General features: G+C 60.1%; 1 protein-coding gene across 3 annotated transcripts; it reads left to right on the top strand.

The window, feature by feature from the left end:
- Positions 1-53: 53 nt before the first annotated feature.
- On the top strand, positions 54-17421 carry STX1A (syntaxin 1A). 3 transcript variants are annotated; one of them, XR_007134885.1, is made up of 10 exons: positions 54-124; positions 8562-8639; positions 8990-9089; positions 11778-11852; positions 12537-12610; positions 12710-12818; positions 12925-12998; positions 13813-13950; positions 15604-15796; positions 16012-17421. XR_007134885.1 is itself a non-coding variant. In XM_047779868.1 (10 exons), exons 1-10 carry the CDS (start codon positions 95-97, stop codon positions 16087-16089), a joined length of 867 nt encoding a protein of 288 aa, XP_047635824.1. In that variant the 5' UTR covers positions 54-94; the 3' UTR covers positions 16090-17421. The 3 variants fall into 3 exon arrangements, 1 of the variants encoding a protein (XP_047635824.1); XM_047779868.1 differs by having other exon boundaries at positions 15686-15796; XR_007134884.1 differs by lacking the exon at positions 54-124 and having other exon boundaries at positions 7944-8639.
- The last annotated feature ends 154 nt before the right edge of the window (positions 17422-17575 follow it).

Genomic DNA, 17575 nt, shown 5'->3' with positions numbered 1-17575 from the left:
GCGGGGCCGGGCTGGCGCTGCGCAGCCGCGGGGCGGCCGCCGCGCATGCGGGGCTCACAGGGCTGCAGCCGGCGCCGCTGCCACTCCCGGGAGCATGAAGGACCGAACCCAGGAGCTCCGCACGGTGAGTCCGGCCCCTGCGCGGCGCCTCTTGCCGCTCGCGTCCAGCGCGCTGGTCGCTCTCTGCCCAGCTTCGGCGACAGCTGGGACGGCAGCCCCTGCGTCCCCGGCCAGGGTGGGAAGAAGCGGTGCCCAGCCGGGGACCGCGAATCTTCTCCGGGTCCCGCCCCTCGGACCCACTAGGGTCACGGGCTCGCGTGAGCTCGGCTCCGATGGCCCGCGGGCTGGCGGCTGAAACCCGGGGTCCGGGATAAACTTTTCGGCGCCCCCTTGTTTTGGGGGGTCGGAGGGCTATTCTCGGATATAAGTGGCGGGACAGAAGCCTGGCCTCCCCGCTCTGCGGAGCCGGTCCCGTCTTGGTCTCCCCAGGGTGTCTCCTCACTGACCCTCCTGTCCCCTCCTCCACTATAGACAGATGGGACTGGTGGGAAGGTGCTGAGGGCAGTCCCCTGCCCAGAGCCCCGCTGCAGGGCGCGCTGCGGAAACCGGGCGGTGGGGTGGGGCCGGGCTCCTCCAGCGGACGCTGTCTCGCCGGGCGCCTGCCGCTCGCCGCCCCCATCACCTCCCATCACCTGTAGCTCCCATCACCTGTGGCTCCCCACCCGGTGGCGATGGGCATCTGCTGCCCGCCCTAGTCCGAGAGGGATCAGACCCGCTCCCAGTCTTTTTCTGGCTTATGGGCAGCCCGGGCCGGCGTTTCCAGACCCTTCCAGGGTTCCCTGGTCTGATTCCGACCTGAACCTATTTTTCCACCTGTGTTTCGGAGGCCCCTGGGGTGTGGCTTCTGGGGTGGGGTTTGGATAGGGGGAGTAGAAGGATGCGCAAAGGTACCTAGTCACAGCCCGCTTCTCCCAGCCCTGACAGAGATCCCTGCCACCCTCTCCTTCTCAGCAAGCCCCCCCCCCCCTCCCCTGGCCTTAGCCATTTACCAGAATGTTTGCACTTCTGCCCTTAGAGATGGCCATCCTCGGGCGCCTGTGGGGGGCAGTGAAGGAAATGAAACCTGTCTGTGGGGAGGGGGGCATCAGGGCTCTAGACCAGGCTGAGACTCCTCAGATGCTCTGGCTGACCTCTCTGCTGGCTCCTGGTCTCTGGGAAGAGGGGGCCCTAGCTCACTGCCACCCCAGAACCCTTACTCTGCTGCCCAGCTTAGAGCCAGCAATCTGGGTCCCCTTATATGGAGAGTTCCAGGTGTCCTTTGGGCTTTTGATCCCATTGCTTGTCCTTTCTGCCCATAGGTTTTCTGCACTTGTGCCTGGGTCTCCCTGTTATAGTCTTGTCTCCTAGGCATCCCGGGGCTGCAGCCCATGCTGTCCTGCCTCCATCTCCCCCTTGCTCAGCTGCCAGCCCCCACTCTCCCGTCAGACCTGTGTTATTCCTGGCTGAGTGCCCAGCCCCCAGGGTAAACCCCACGAGGTTCCAAAGGAAGAAGATGGCCCCTCATGTCATATATGGTGTCTAAACACTTCCCCCACCAGCCTTTGTGGTTGCCCTCAAGTTTCCTGTGCTTGACTGAGTCAGAAGGAGTGTTGTTATCTTGGCGATGAATGGCCGTGTGGTGGATTTGCTGGTGTCTGGGTGCCTGGTGCGTCAGACAAGAGTGTTTGTGGGAACCAGGTGGTCAAGGGGAACCCAGTCTTTTGCACCTGACATCCTCCGGCTCGTCAGCTTCCTCCCTTCTGCTGCAGGGGAAACTGAGGCACAAGAGAGCAGAGCTGGCCTGGTAGATCAAGTGGGATGGTAGAAAGGGGCTTGGCCTAGTCCTAAAAACAGTCATACTTAAACCTGGCTGAGATCTAAAGTCTCAGAGAGCTTGGGCTGTAGGGAGCTTGAACCCAGGTCTTTGCTGTGATGTGCGTCTGTGATTTCCCCCCTTTCCACTGCCCAACACACACACACACACTCACACACACACATACACACTCGCCAGAGTGGTGAGGCCTGGATTCTCTAAAAATAAACTGAGGCTCCCTCTCCAGACACCTCCCCACCCAAGGCACTGGGCACGCATGCAGCCTCGCAGGTCAGCTGGCAGGAGCCCACAGTGCGGGGAACAGATAAGTCTGGGGGGGCTGCCGTTCCCACAAGTCCCTCTCTGGGCTGCATAGGTTCCCGTCCATGAAGCAGAGGTAGGAAAACCTAAAACCCAGCTTCTCAGGGCAAGAGGGGTAGTTATAGGTCTCTTGACTCTGACTCCATATTTGGGGGAGACCTAGAACCCCAGGAACCAAAATGACCAGGAATAGAGAGGCCAGTGCTGGCTGGCTCGACAGGATGGTGCTTGGGCCAGCCACTTGTGCCACCCCCCAACTGGCTCTCCCTCCTCCCCCCTCCTCCTCCTTCCCCACCCAGCACCACCACATTTGGAAGGCGAAGGGAGCTTATTTATAAAAGTCACACTTGGGGAAGGAGCTGGCGCGTTTCCTCAGCACCGCAGGCCAGGCCCAGCCCTCCAGCCTTCATCTCCTATGGAGCTGATCTTCTCACGAAGGGGGAGAATGAGGGGCTCATCAGGGGGCAGGGCTGGGGCCTCTGTGCCCTCAACAGCCTCAGAGATCAGAAGGGAAGCCTGGAGGCTTAAGAGGGGCGAAGACTTGTGTGACCAGTCATACAACCAGGGAGACTTTGGGGTCAAGATGTCCCCAGGCAGCCCCACCTGGCCTGCATCTGCCTCCTTCCCCCAGTTCAGAGGCCTCCCTGGTTTTCTTTCTGAGAACTTGTCAGAGCTGCCCCGCCCCCCGCCCCCATCCCCTGAGGGCCCAGAATGGTGTTTCTGTACATGCTGGGCCATATGGAACAGAGGGGACCTGCGGCAGGAGCCAGAGGACAGAGGGAGGAGGGAGAGTGGGGCAGCCAGACCCTGGAAAAGCCTTCCTGGAAGAAGAGCACTTGGGATGGCCCAGAAGGGCTTGGATTTGCATGGGAGAAGGGTGGATGGTCCAGAAGGAGGGACCAGTGTGAGTAAAGGCAGAGGGGCTGGGATGCCCAACTGAGGGAGGATGGTGGGTGGGCCCGACCCCTGGTGGAGAGCAGGGCCCAAGCAACTGGACAGCCAGCAGGCCTGGGTGGGGAAGCCCAGGGCCGCCCTCTGCCACCAGGTCTCCTTCTCTCATTCACTGCTGGGAAGAGACTGGGGTTCCCAGGGCAACAGCAGGCAGGCTGGTGCCTTAACCTGTCCATGCAGTGGAGCCGGCCAGCTTCGTCCGGCAGAGCAGAAGAAATGGGTGTAAGAATAGACCCAGGGTAGGGACCCCCCCTTCCTTCCTTCCTATCACCTCCTTGGGGTTTCCTAAAAAAAAGAAAAAAAAAGGATTTGGGCACATGTTCAGCTAAGGTACAGGTGGCCTCCAGGGACCATCTAGTCCAACCTCCTGATTTACAAAGTGGGAAAATCGAGGTCCAGAAAGGGCCCAGGATTTATCCAAGGTCCCACAGAGCCCAGAGGGAAGCAGAGCCCAGCCTCTCCCCATGCCCTGAAGCTGCCTCCCTGAGCGGCTCTGGGGCCCCTTCTAAGGGCTAACCAGAGCAGGGATCTGGTGGAAGGTGGATGCAGGATGGAGAAAGGGGGAGGGTCAGAGGGAGAGCCCTCTCTTCCTGGAGACCTGGCCTGGCCACTCGCACACCCCTGACTCAGCTCTGGGCCCCTCTGCTCTGGTGATGTTGGCTTTGATTAGTCATTAAAAAGAAGGGGAAAAAATTGCCTTCGAGGCAGACACCATCAACTTCTGCTCAAGCAGGAATGAATCAACTGTGCCTGCTGGCCTGCTGCCATCCCCCGGGACCAGCCTGGAGGATGGCAGGACGCCGTACCTCCTGGAGGACTCACACTCTTATTTCTAGGAAGGTGTCCTGGAGCCTCTGACTGCAGAGACCATCAGGGCTGTGCACCAGGTGGTTCTAGCAGGTCTAGGGGCATCTCCTCTCTCCCCTGTTCCAACAGATCACTGCGGTGGGAGTGGCACTCAGTCACTCCCACCCTGCCCAGCTTTCCTGACTGTGCAGGCTGGAGGTGATAAGGCCAGAGCTGAGACAGCCAGCCGGCCGGCCAGAAAGGAGGGGGACCAGACCAGTGGTTCTCAATCCTGGGGGGCTTACAAAAAACTTAACCTCAGAGTTCCTGTTGTGGCTTAGTGGGTTAAGAACCCAGCATAGTGTCCGCAAGGATGTGGGTTTGATCCTTGGCCTCGCTCAGTGGATTAAGGATCCAGTATTGCTGCAAGCTGTGACGTAGGTCACAGACATGGCTCGGATCCCTCGTTGGCTGTGGCGGAGGCCAGCAGCTGTAGCTCCAATTCGACCCCTAGCCTGGGAACTTCCATATGCCATGGGTGCAGCCCTGAAAAGAAAAGAAAAAACTTGAAGTTCCTGTCGAAGCTCAGTGGTTAGTGAATCTGACTAGGAACCATGAGGTTGCGGGTTTGATCCCTGTCCTTGCTCAGTGGGTTAAGGATCCACCGTTGCTGTGAGCTGTGCTGTAGGTGGCAGATGCAGCTTGGATCCCGCGTTGCTGTGGCTGTGGCGTAGGCCAGCAGCTACAGCTCTGATTAGACCCCTAGCCTGGGAACCTCCATATGCCTCGGGAGTGGCCCTAGAAATGGCAAAAAGCCAAAAAAAAAAAAGAAAAGAAAAAAGAAAAAAAACTTTACCTCATTAGCCCCACCCCCACATCATTCTCATTCAGTCTAGAAGTTGGTTTTTTTGGTTGTTATTTTGTAAATTTTTTTTTTTTTAGGACTGCACCTGCGACATATGAAGGTTTCCAGGTTAGGGGTGGAATCGGAGCTTCACCTGCCGGCCACAGCCACAGCAAGGTGGGATCCAAGCCATGTCTGTGACCTACACCACAACTCACAGCACCACAAGATCCTCAACCCACTGAGCAAGGCCAGGGATCGAACCTGCATCCTCATGGATACTAGTTTGATTCATTTCTGCTGTGCCACAGTGGAAACTCCCTGGAAGCTGTTTTTTTTTTTTTTTTTTTTTTAAATCCCCCCAAAGGATTGGTGCTGAACCAGGGCAGTGCTGAGCCGGGCGGAGAACCGCTGAAGGATGAGTTAAAAACACCAGGACAAATCAGATGTTGGATGTGAGAGGAAGGTGGGAATGCCCCTGGTTTCTGACCTGGGGGCTCTTGAGAACCGGGGATTCTGAGCAGGGAGGGTCAGAGGAGGGGGTTCAGAGGAAGGGACTCAGGGGAAAGGAGTGGAACTTTCTGGCGAGGTGGCAGGCAGGGTGCCCATATGATGGTGGGTTTGTGCAGAAGACATTTGAACTTTAGAGCTTGTTACTGCCCCCAGGACTCAGCTGCTGCCTCCCTAGTCCCCAGCTGCAGTCCAGCCTTCCTTCCAAAGCTGTGACTGCCACTCAGAAAAGGTGGGCAGATTCCCAAGGGGCCCGGGGCCTGATCCTTCACGGCTTTGGCCTAGATGTGGATGAAGTTGAAGGGGCAGCAGAGACATAAGCCATCAGATTCTCAGAAACTGCAGCATGGCTCAGAACAGATGAAGAAGCAGGAAAAAGATCCTTCACCTGAGCTCATAATCCAACTGAGTAAATAGGGTAGGAAAGGGCTTGGGGCTTTCCTTGGCGGGAAGTGCTGTATGATCACTTCCATGATCTTTGGTTGCATGAACAGAGGTAGATGGTGTAGAAAGAGGAAGGTGATGGGTCAGCTCTTTGGCAGCACTCAGACTATGATCAGCAGCATATTCAGTTTGTATTCTGTATTGCTGGAGAAGACAGGCTGAGTGGAACAAGTCTGGGGCAGGGGACTGCAATTTGGGGCCCCTGGGAAGGATCTGAAGGGGAGGGAGTGGTTGGCTTGAGAAGAACAACCCAGGGAGGATGTGGACACCACCTTCAGATGTCTGGCAGGCCGCCCAGGGAGAGGGCTCAGACCCAAGGAAGAGGAAGGACTTTCTAGCAACTGGGGCTGCCTCAGATAGGCAGACCTGCCTGGGAAGGCAGTGAGCTCTCCATAACTAGAGGTGTGAAAGCTGAGGCTAGAAGCTGTGGCCAAGGTGACTTCAGATCCTGTAGGGCTTGAGTCTGAGGCTGCGGCTCCAGCAGGGCTGTGCACAGGGTGTGGGGAACCAGAGGAGCAAAATATGGAAGCTGGGGAGCTGAGGAAGGCAGCTGAGGAGGGTGGCATCTATGGCTGAGGAGACTGTCTGCTTCACAGAATCCAGACTGCAGGCAGAGGGGACCGCATAGGGCCAGCAGGGAGGATGGTGGGTAAATTGTAGGGGCAGGGAGATGGTTGCAGGTGGGATGTGGGTGGGATCAGATTTCAGGCTGGGGCAGTGCCATGAAGAAGAGGGGTGAGGAGGAAGAAGCCGTAAGACTCGGAGCCACCGCTGGTTTGACCAAGGCAGTGAGGTCATGCCCGAAACCCTCCGGTTGTCGGAGAGCAGGGAGGAGGGTGTGGCATCTCTCCAGCCTCCCTCTGTTGGAGGAGCTACCTGAGTCCTGCCTCTGTGCAGGTGGCAGGTTGAGCTGGCCTGGAGAAGGTAAGTCTGCTTCACAGATGGGCAAGCTGAGGCCCAGAGAGGGACCTCAGCCCCCGGCTTCCTGCAGTAACTCTCATCTCTGGCAGCTCAGGCACCCTCGTCTTTGGCTCAAGCTGATCATTACTCTAGAAGGGAAGGGAGCTGGAAAAATTCGTCTGCTTCTTCCCATCCACCCCTCTTCTCCTCCGGCACCAGAAGGATAGAGGAGCCAGGTCTCTGAATGGCAGGAACTCCTGAGGCCACTTCCCAACCTGGCAGGCTGCCGGGAGGGGGCCCGGCCCTCCTCCAGGCTGCACCCTGTCTCACTTTCCCTGGAGAGTGCTCCTCTGGCTGGGCTCCTGGGCCTGCGTGGTGCAAAGTGTGGAGATGGCTCCTAGATTCTCTGTGGCTATGGGGCGGGGGGGAGCTTGGTGGGAGGATGGGGGCCACCTGGCGGCAGCCACAGGCACTTGTGGGAGCGAGGATTTATTTTAGCTGCTGGGGGAGGAGGTGTGATCTCCTGATGAGAGGGGCCGCCTCCATAAAGCTCCCAACCAACCCCCTCTCATGCTTGGTCCCCCTTTGGTGGGATGGTGGGACCCTGGGAGCCCAGAGGCCACGGCCTTTTACGGAACATGCTGGGCCTCCCCACCCTTTCTCAGCCAGCCATCCCTGTCTGCATTTCATCGAGGAGCAAGCAGATCCAGAGGGGACGTCCCTCCGCCTGTCAGTGTCTGTGCTGGACCCTGAACCCTGCCCCGCCCAGCCTCCCTGTCCCCTCAGCCTCCACCTGCCTCCATCCTCAACAGGGAGCGCTGAGAAATGAAGAGGCATGACTGAACCCAAGACTCCCAGTCTCGGGTGACTGCCCTGGCCAGGGCGGTGGACAGGGACCTTGTCCTTGCCAGCAGAGTGGGCCGACTCCAGGTGTGGGGTGGACAGTAATGAGCGAGGCTGGCATGCCAGGAAGTCAGAGGTGTCATTACCCCCCACCCCCTGATGGGCCAGCTTTTGTGCGGCTGCTCCTGGGACCATGGGGCGGGACCTACACCTGTGGCTGAGGCCTAAGGGGGGCCCCGAGCCAAGTGGCAACATGAGTGGCCTCTTGGGCCTACCAGACCCGCTCTGGGCCTGGAAGGAAAGAGAATCAAGGTCAATGTCAAGACCGACAAGGAGGAAGTTCCCCATGTGGCTCAGCAGGTTAAGAACCCAACTAGTATCCATGAGGATGCGAGTTCGATCCCTGACCTCGCTCAGTGGGTTCAGGATCCAGTGCTGCCATCAGCTGTGATGTAGTCGCAGACACAGCTCAGATCCAGTTGCTGACTGTGGCTGTGGTGTAGGCTGCCGGCTGCAGCTCCAGCAAGGAGAGTTTCCCAGGCGATCTGAGGGATTAAGGCTGGCATGTCACAGAGCGCCCCCCACAGGGTGGTAACTCCCAGACCTGCCTGGGTGCTGTGGGGATGGCCTGTATCTGAGCCATCCTACCTTTTGGCAGGAGGGTGTTGGCAGTGCCCAGCCACCCCCCCCCCCCATGGCCCTCCCCACAGAGGGAGATAGGGAACTCCTGGCAGCCTGTCTTGGGCAGTGTCTGTGAGTTGTGGCCAGTGGCCTAGCCCCTGGAGGGCCTCCTCAGCAGCACCCTGCGGAGAGAGGACCCCAGGCCTATGGGCCAGAGGAGGCAGCCGAGCAAGGGAAGGAGTACCCAGTGTGGAGGTGGACACTTACTTGGCTCTGTCACCAAACTGACTGGCAAGTCCTTGCTCCATAATCCTGCTGGGACCTCAGTGGTCCCCCAGGTCTCAGACGTGTCCCTGCCGAGGGGATGGAGGGGCGGTGGTTGGGCCCTGGACCTGCTGTATGTGGATGCTGGGCAGTCCAGGGTCCCAGGCCCAGTGGGACCCAGTGGTCCTACCACCGTCTGCTCACGGCTGCACACCATCCATGCAGGCCAAGGACAGCGATGATGATGATGACGTCACTGTCACCGTGGACCGAGACCGCTTCATGGATGAGTTCTTCGAACAGGTGGGAGCCGCACACCCGCCTCTCCCCAAACACCCGGCAGACCCGGGGTGGCCATGTCTCACCTCCGAGCCAGGCCTGGGGCTCTCGCCCACTGTGCCTGGCTCAGCAGCTCACAGCCACCCATTAATGAGCCCCTTTGGAGGGTGAATAGACTGAGTCTCAGAGGGGAGCCAAGTTTGGGGTTGCCCACTTCTCCCACCCCCACTTTAGTCTAGAAGGATCCTTGGGGCACCCCCCCACACATACCTCCTATCTGAAGCCTGGCCCCGACCTCTGGCCCTCCTCTGGGCAAGCCCTCAGCTGGAGAAGCCCTCTCTCTGGATTCGCCTCCTGACAGCCTCGGTCCGCAGGTGGAGGAGATCCGCGGCTTCATTGACAAGATCGCGGAGAACGTGGAGGAGGTGAAGCGGAAGCACAGCGCCATCCTGGCCTCCCCCAATCCTGACGAGAGTGAGTGGGTGGGCATGAAGGGCTCCACAGGCCTCTGGGAAGGTGCTGCTGCCCGGAGGGATGCTCATTGCTGGTGGCTGAGGGGTGCCTGGGCCTGGCCAGGGGGCAGGGCGCCCCTGGAAGCCTCAGGAAACACAGCTGTCCCCTCTGGGGTGGGGGGTCACTGCCCACTGTCACCTGCGAGGTGCCTGGTGGGAGGGGTGGGGCCAGGCAGCTGCCCTGCCCTCCCCAGGTACAGCAGCCCGGCGACTCTGGGAAGGAGGGAGGGAGCTGCCTTGGATCAATTGGAGGCCCCTCGGCCCAGCCCCTCCCTTTCCCTCGCTCCCAGGGGAGCAGATGGCAGCTCTGAGGCATCCGCACTGTGGGAGGGCAAACCGGCCAACAGGCAGTTTCCGGAAAAGCTGGCAGTTCTGGCGCTTGGCCACTGGTACCCCCGGAGCCGGGCATTCTCAGGACTCCAGGAAGTCACCTCTCCCTCTGTACAGGGAGCCTGTGTGTGTCTGCAGTTCACTCTCTCCCCACATGGGTCCCCATGATCTGGCTGTCACAATTCCCATGGAGGTGTTGATGACTGCACGAATCCGGGCCAGGGTGGTGATGCAGGCCCGTGATCCCCCTCCCCTGGGGGGCCCCCCCTCAGCCCCAGGGAGGTAGTTCCAGGGCCAGGCCCCAGGCCAGCCACCTGGACTCCTCAGACCGGGAGTGTGCACAGCCTGTTTTTACAGCTTACTCACCTCCTTTCTCCTTTCTCCAGCTCCTTGGAAGGTGCCAGCCTGTGGGGCCCAATGACAAAGCATGTGGGTGGGTCCAGCTGCTGCCCAGGCGCTCATGGGGAGGGGCCCAGGCACCCAGGGTTTGATTTCGTTCTTGGCTTCAGCATTGCCTTCCTATCAGTAGCCTCTCAGTCCAAACCCAGGCATCCTTGAGCACCCAGAATAAATCTTCCCATGGCCCCAAAGTGTGCTTGAACCTGAGGCCAGTGCCATACCGACCAAGCCCAGTGGCAGGCCCTTGGAAGGCAAGATGAGCCAGGTGGGAGCTGGAAGGGGTGGAAAGGGTAGGCGGGACCTCCGCGAGCAGTGCGTACATCCGGCTCAGTCACCACGTCGGCATGCTTTGCCCCCCCCCCCCCCCAGAGGTTTATCTGAGGCAGCGCATATGATGTGGTTTGTCTGTGTGTCTGGGTCAGTGCGTGTTCCTGGTGGGTCACTCCTGCTGAGGCTCAGAAGGGGGCTGACTGTGGGGTGGGGCTCTAAAGAGCTAGAGTTGGCCTCTCACCTGCTGAAAGGTGGGGCAGGTGGAGGTGGGGTGACAGCTGCCCAGCTCCCCCAGCCTTGGCTCCCTTGTGCCACCTTCATCATATGTCATTAGTGACCAGTTCAGAATCGCCACCCATGAGCCGAGCAGTCGAGACCCAGCTGATGGTCGCTGATGTGGGCTAATGGGCACTCCCGGGGGAGGGGGCTCCCCACTGAGGGTTCTTGGGCAGAGGCGGAATAGAGCTGATGTCACAAGGAAAGCTGGCAGTAAGCGGGGGGCTTTCCTGGGCCACGTCTTGCTCTGCCTTTCTGGGGGCTGCCATCCGGACTGGGCTATTTTGGGTCTGAGCAAAAGAGGCTGAGACGTCAGAGCAGCTGGTAACCGAGTTTTCCTTTGTTCCTACAAAGGAGGCGCCCTCCTCCGCTCTTGGAAGCCCCCCGCTCCACCTCACTCACAATTCCACAGTTCCACTTGGGAAGTGGCCCCCACCTGATGGGCCACTGTCATTGCCCTTCTTGAGTCCCCTATGGGAGAAGCCCCAGCCCCAGAAGCAAGCGGAGGGTGGATGAGGAAGACTTCAGCCAGGTTCCTCCAAGGGATGCAGGCGTGAGAGGCAGCCCTGAGGCTGGGCTCCACCCGGCCCCAGAGGCAAACAGCCATTTTGCACTGCTTTGCCAGCCAACCCCTTGCAGGGAGTGGGGTGACCTGGGCATCCCCATTGCCTCTGCCAGCTTTAGCGGGATGGTTCCAGTTGGAACAAGTGCCGAAAACTATGCCACTGCCCTCCCCCAACTTCGCCCTCCCCCAACTTCACCCTCCCATGGGCCCAGCTGCCTGCTACCTCCAGAGTGGCCCACCTCTTCGAAGCTCTTATCCCAGCCCTCCCCCCCAGGGCAGGTGCCTCCAGTTTCCGTCTACCTGCGGGGCACTCAGCAATTGGCTGTCACTGAGCTCAGCGCCTGGTGCAGGCGGTGACTAGAACAGGGTCTGCTCCCCCAGGGTGCTTGATGGAGGGCTGGCTTCCCCTCCTTGCGCCCTGGCCCCGTCAGCCCATTGGCTGGATGCTCACCCCCCTGAGCCACCAGGTAGCGCTAGGTGAGCCCGCACCCCCACCTCCAACTCAGGCAAGTACCAAGTGAATGTTCCCAGTGCCAACTCTGGCATCGCCAGCTGTTCCGCAATGATTTCTGCCTTAAATTTAGACCCATCTGTTATCTGCAGGGGGTGGGGGGAGCCAGCAAAGGAGGAAGGGAGGCTCCTTGGGAGGCAGCATGAGAGGGGGTGAGGCTGCAGCTGGAGCAGCAGGCAGAGCCTTAGCCAGGGCACGAGGGGAGACCCAGGTCTGCCCAGAGCCCCCCTTGGGCCCCAGCCTGAACATCAGGCAGGGGGAGTCCAGAGGTCTCCCTGTCACGGCTTCTACCTCCCCAGAGACGAAGGAGGAGCTGGAGGAACTCATGTCTGACATAAAGAAGACGGCAAACAAAGTTCGCTCCAAGTTGAAGAGTAAGTCTGGGCTCCAGGCCTTGCCTGGGATGTGGGGGGCACGCAGCCCGTGGGGTTTCACTAAGGGGGACACTGGGTCTTGCTGTCCTTTGTGAGGGCTCCATCATGTGCCATTTGCTCAGCAACTACCTGGCAAGGCCTGTCTGTGCTGGCTCTGGACTGGGCCTTGGGACACGTGCCTCGGGCTCCGTCAGAGAATGTTCCACTCTGGGCATTGTCCCCCACCTCAGCTAAAGAGAGTTAAAGAGTGGCCAGCACTGCCTGGTCCCATGCAGGAGCCTCAGAATCCATGGCCTAGGGGTCATGTGCCCAGCAGGAGGTGGCCGGCCACCTGCCCCTGCCCACTGGGCATGGCCCCTTGTTTGGTGCACAGTCTTCCCGAGCAGGAGAAAGACAGAGTGGGTCTGAGCCACCAGGCCTAGCACGTAGTAGGTGCACGCATGCACACAGCTTTGTGTGCATATAGGCCTGGAATGCATCATGCCTGGAAGGGCCCTTGTTGGCTCCTCCTCCATCAGTGCCCAGTACCTCTTCCTCTGCTTCCTGTGTGACCCCACTCACCAGACAACACAAGTTCCCCACGGTGGGGTGGGGGGCGGGGGGCACTGAGCCAGACCCTGGGTGTGGGTGTGGGGGGAAGCAGCGGTGAATAGGCCAGGTTATCAGCAGCCATCTGTTGCCCAGGCATCGAGCAGAGCATCGAGCAGGAGGAAGGCCTGAACCGTTCTTCCGCTGACCTGAGAATCCGAAAGACACAGGTGTGGGCTGGGCCCCTGGGACGGGCAGCGCGTGCACCTGGGGCTCTGGGGCCCTGTGGGGCAGAGCCTGACACCTGCACCCCCATTTCGGGTCCCCAGCACTCCACGCTGTCCCGGAAGTTTGTGGAGGTGATGTCCGAATACAACGCCACCCAGTCTGACTACCGCGAACGCTGCAAGGGCCGCATTCAGAGGCAGCTGGAGATCAGTAAGATGAGGGGGCGGGGCTAGGCGGGGTCACGGTGAGATAACGGCGCGGAGCGGCTGCTGACCACCCTGGGGAGGTCCTGGTTCAGTGTGACCCCTGCTCGCAGCCGGCCGGACCACGACGAGCGAGGAGCTGGAAGACATGCTGGAGAGCGGGAACCCGGCCATCTTTGCCTCGGGGGTGAGTGTGCACCCTTCCAGCCACAGTCCCTCCCACCAGGAACCTTGGTGTGTGTGCAGAGTGCTAGATCTGGGCAGTGTTCAGACACAGTCCCCTGTGAGGCAGGTTTTAGAGACGAGAAGGCTGAGTCCCAGAGAGGGGAAGGGACCAGGCAGAGGTCACATAAATGTTAGGGCCAAAGGTGACGTTAAGACCCGCCTCCTGGTTCCTCCCAGTGGGTCCGCTTCCTGGCTGCCCCTGCTCCTTCACCACGGGCTAGGGGCTCCTTCCGCCAGCCTCAGGACCTTTTGCCCCTCCTGGGGGACATTCAGGTAAAGCTCCATGCTCTACCAAGCAGGGGGCGCTTACTGAAGGAGGTGGCACATGGGCAGGGGAGGCAGCTTAGGCACGTGGTTCTGTGAGGGGGGGTGGTCAGCTCATTTAGTGTGGGAGGAAGGACAGGAGAAGGCCTGGGTCCTTGGGGCAGTCCTCTTGGGCTCCTACAACACTGGTGGGAAGAACGCCCTCTCAGCAGCTGCTGTTGGCAAGCACAGGGGGAGAGTGTTAGTAGCCCAGTGTTGCAGGTAGAAATCTACAGGTAGGAGGAAACCAGCTCTCAGAGAAATTAAGTAACAGCTGGTAAGAGCTGAGCAGGAAGTGAGGGGAGGGCTGCAGCTAAGAAAGAAGCCTCTGGCTCTGCTTCTAGAACCTTCTGCTCAGGCCACTACTCATCCCAGCTACCTCTGCCCTTGGCCTCTTGCTGTCCTGGTCCCGTCCCCATCCCACCCCCTTCTGTGTGTCCCTGGGTCCCAGCCCACTGTTCCTACCCCCCCAGATCATCATGGACTCCAGCATCTCGAAGCAGGCCCTGAGCGAGATTGAGACGCGCCACAGTGAGATTATCAAGCTGGAGAACAGCATCCGGGAGCTGCACGACATGTTCATGGACATGGCCATGCTCGTGGAGAGCCAGGTGCGTGCCCGGGGCCCCATGGCCTCTCCCCGACAACCCCCAGCAGCACCCTGGCTGCACTAACCCTGCCCTTTCTGCCCGCCACGCTGCCCTACCTGGGAGGGATCGAGTCTTCAGGTAACTAACCACGTGCTGTTGTAACTGCCTCCAGGGTCCTGCTCCCCAGAAGGACCCTCTGCATGGCTCTGCTTGGCCCCCGGGGGGCCCCAGGCCCTGCATGGCCCTTCCCACCTCCACCCAATCTTGTCCTGGCTTGTTGGCCAGCTCTTGGTCATGTGGGCACTGTGGATGGGCACATCCCTAGGACAGCTGAGAGCCTGCTCCCGGCGCTGATGTTTGTTGGGTGAAAGGGCAGCATAAGTAAATGACACCAGGTGCTCAGGAGATGTTGGGAGGGTGGCAGTGTGACAGAGCAGTGATTCTCAAACTTGAAAGCTCCCAGGAGCCACTTGGAGGGCTTGTAAATTCCCCTCTTCCGGTCCCCATTCACAGAGATTGGTCGATCAGGTTGGGGCCTCGTAAATTTGTATGCCTAACAAGATCAAGGGTGACGACGATGCTACTAGTCCAAGAGCCACCCTTAGAGTAATGCTCACTTTGGATGGGGTGCTCAGGGAAGGCCTCCCCAGGGACATGGTGTTTGAGCTGTGACTTCCCGGGGAAGAGTGAAGAGCTGGTCCAGGCAGAGGGACCAGCAACACCACAGTTCTGAAACCAGCAAGAGCCTGACTTACTTGAAGAGGAGTAGAAAGGCCGGCTGGCGGCAGGATCCCATGGGGAGTTGGAGATGAGGGAGGCGGGGGTCCTCGCAAGTGGTGCTGGGTGTCTGGAGTCTCTTCTAGGTTGGAGGGTCTTACGTGTGGGGGTGGTGTGGCCCAAGTCAGGCAGCAGGGAGGCTGTGAAGAGGCCACTGCTGCTTTCATCAGGCGAGGGACCATGGTGATAGGGACACCAGTGGGAGCAGTGGACTTGGAGAGAGCAGTCAGCTGTGAACACACTGCTGCTGCAGTCCTGTGGCTTCTGGGGGCTGCATGGACCAGATTGCAGGACCCCAGGAGGGCTGTGGGACTGGGAAGGAGGGTCTTTTTTTGCTTTTTAGGGCTGTACCTGCCACATATGGAAGTTTCCAGGCTAGGGGTTGAATTGGAGCTGCAGCTGCTGGCCTACACCACAGCCACAGCCATGTAGGATCCAAGCCACGTGTGTGACCTAGACCACAGCTCGTGGCAATGCTGGATCCTTAACCCACTGAGTGAGGCCAGGGATCGAACCGACATCCTCATGGGTGCTAGTCGGGTTCTTAACCTGCTGAGTCACAAGAGGAACTCCTGGGCAGGGGGGTCTTCAAAGTTGAAGAGCAAAGCCTGTTGAGGCTGGATGACGGGAGGATGGAGTGGAGGGGTTCACCATTGTCACTGTGGCCAGGCTCCAGCCCACCCACTGTCGCCCCCACCTTCCTCTGTCTGGCACCAGGGTCAGGGCTTCAGCTGAGCATCCTCTGCACGGTCCCCATGCCCTTGGCTGAGACTGCATGGCCAATTCCCACCCCAGGATGGTTGTATTTTGGGGAGCTGCTCCGGGTGCCTGGTGTGAAGGGCCCAGGTGAGAAGCTGTACCCCCTCCCCCTCACATCCCCCCTCTCTCTCACCTCAGGTTGCTTTCCCGAAATCCTGCCCTGGGCCCCCTCCCAACCCTGAGGGGGCCCTCTGGAGCTCGGGTGCCCCTGGCCGCACAGGGGGAGATGATTGACAGGATTGAGTACAACGTGGAACATTCGGTGGACTACGTGGAGAGGGCAGTGTCGGACACCAAGAAGGCCGTCAAGTACCAGAGCAAGGCTCGCCGGGTCAGTAGCCCCAAGTCTGCCCAAGCCCACCCCCCAGACACCGCCCCCCCGCCGCGCGACCCTCACCAGCCCCTCCCCATTCTGCCTTGGCCCTGCCCCCAGCCTTTCCAGCCCTCCTCGGAGGCCCCGCCCCCAAGCTCCGCCCAAAGGCTCCGCCTCCCTCCCTGTCCTCCGGCGCCCTCTGAGCTGAGATCTCCTTTTGCCTCCCTGCGCAGAAGAAGATCATGATCATCATCTGCTGTGTGGTCCTGGGCATCGTCATCGCCTCCACCTTTGGCGGCATCTTTGGATAGAAACCGCCCCCACCGGCCATTCGCTCCGGATGGTCCACCCCGAGGAGGTCCCCCTGGCAGCCACCATCTTCTGGCTGGGGGCCCTCTCCTCCCTCCCCCAGACTGCTCCGTTCTCTGCCACAGGGGCCCCGTACCCACCCTGCCCTGAGCCGTCGTGTGCATGATCTTTGTGACAGTGTGCGTCTGTACAGAACAGGCAGGGGGGAGCCAGGCTGGGAAACCGCCAGCCGGGTGGGGCTGGGCCAGCAAGGGACAGACGCAGGCCCTGGCCCAGGCCTCCTTCACCGCTGGGCAGGGCTGCCCTGAGTGGTTAGCCACGCTGCCCTTCCCTGCCTCCCCTCTGGCCTGGGGCCTGCCCTCTCCTGGCATCAGGGCTCTTGCCAGACCCCGACCTTGCCTCTTGCTGACCAGGCCATCTGCCCCATCCCGTGTCCTCTCCAGCTGTGCCCCTAAGCCGAGCCCCCTGAGGGCTGGGGACCAGCTGGCCACATGGTGCTGCTTTTCGGGTTAGAGGAGGGGTGGCCCTGAGAGACAGCCCAGCTCTAAGCCTCTAACAGCTGATCACTGCCAGGGAGGCTCAGGGTGCCGTGGCCAGGTGGCTTCTGGCCGTGTCAAGACCAGGCTTCCTCCCCTACCGTGGAGCAGTCCAGTAGGTCTTTGGCGGCCTTAGCCTCCCTTCCCACACTCCTGCAGCCCCAGGAGCAACCCCCTTGGGCTATGCCTGACCCCGGGTCACATTCTGCAAGGGGCTGACTGGTGCCTGGTCTGCAGCCGCTGTTGGAGCTAGTAAGGCAGAGCGGGCTCAGTCAGGCCTCTGTGCTGGTGAAGCCCACGGCCTGGGCCAGCCACTCTCCCCACAGGCCTCAGTCGGGTCCTCAAGCCATTGTATGTTGCATGTTTGGGACAGTGGTCCCTGCTCTCTTGTGCTCGAGAAGTCGACGTTACTTCTGGCCTGCCATCCTGTCCTGCCCTCGCTGCCCCCACTGATGTGCCACGTGGGTGTCAGGTGTCTCAGACACAGTATTCAGCAGCCACCAGGAGGAAACCTCCCTCTTCCCACCATCTGGGGACTGAGGTCTGAAACAAGCCCCCACTCAAGACCCCTCTTCCTCGTTGACAGGCAAGGCGTGTGCCTGCGAGCGCATGCAGTAGGGAGCGGCCAGCTCTGTGCCACTCCTTCCCTTGGCTTTGCTCCTGCCGGTGACGGTGACCACCGTCCGTGCTGCCTTCTTGAACAGCAACTCCCCTCCCCCCACCCCTCACCAAAGGTCTTGGTACAACCAGCGGCCCATTTTGTGAAGTTTTTATGTAGACTAAACATTTGTATCTGTACCATGTCTTGTCTCTAGTTTTTGGGTTTTTTTGCCCTTTTTAGGGCCGCTCCTGCAGCATATGGAGGTTCCCAGGCTAGGGGGCCTAATCAGAGCTGTAGCCTCTGGCCTACACCACAGCCACAGCAACGTGGGATTCGAGCTGCGTCTGCAAC

This window comes from Phacochoerus africanus, chromosome 5, assembly GCF_016906955.1.
Source record: "Phacochoerus africanus isolate WHEZ1 chromosome 5, ROS_Pafr_v1, whole genome shotgun sequence".
Lineage (NCBI taxonomy): Eukaryota > Metazoa > Chordata > Mammalia > Artiodactyla > Suidae > Phacochoerus > Phacochoerus africanus.
Note: the sequence above shows the minus strand (reverse complement) of the source record. Positions and strands in the feature narration are given on the sequence as shown.

Excerpts from the sequence above, each read along its gene's own strand:
- STX1A (XM_047779868.1), top strand. The coding sequence starts at position 95 with ATGAAGGACCGAACCCAGGAGCTCCGCACG. Across the intron at positions 9,090-11,777 it reads CTCCCCCAATCCTGACGAGA|AGACGAAGGAGGAGCTGGAG; the intron begins GTGAGTGGGTGG and ends CTACCTCCCCAG. Across the intron at positions 12,819-12,924 it reads TCAGAGGCAGCTGGAGATCA|CCGGCCGGACCACGACGAGC; the intron begins GTAAGATGAGGG and ends CCCTGCTCGCAG.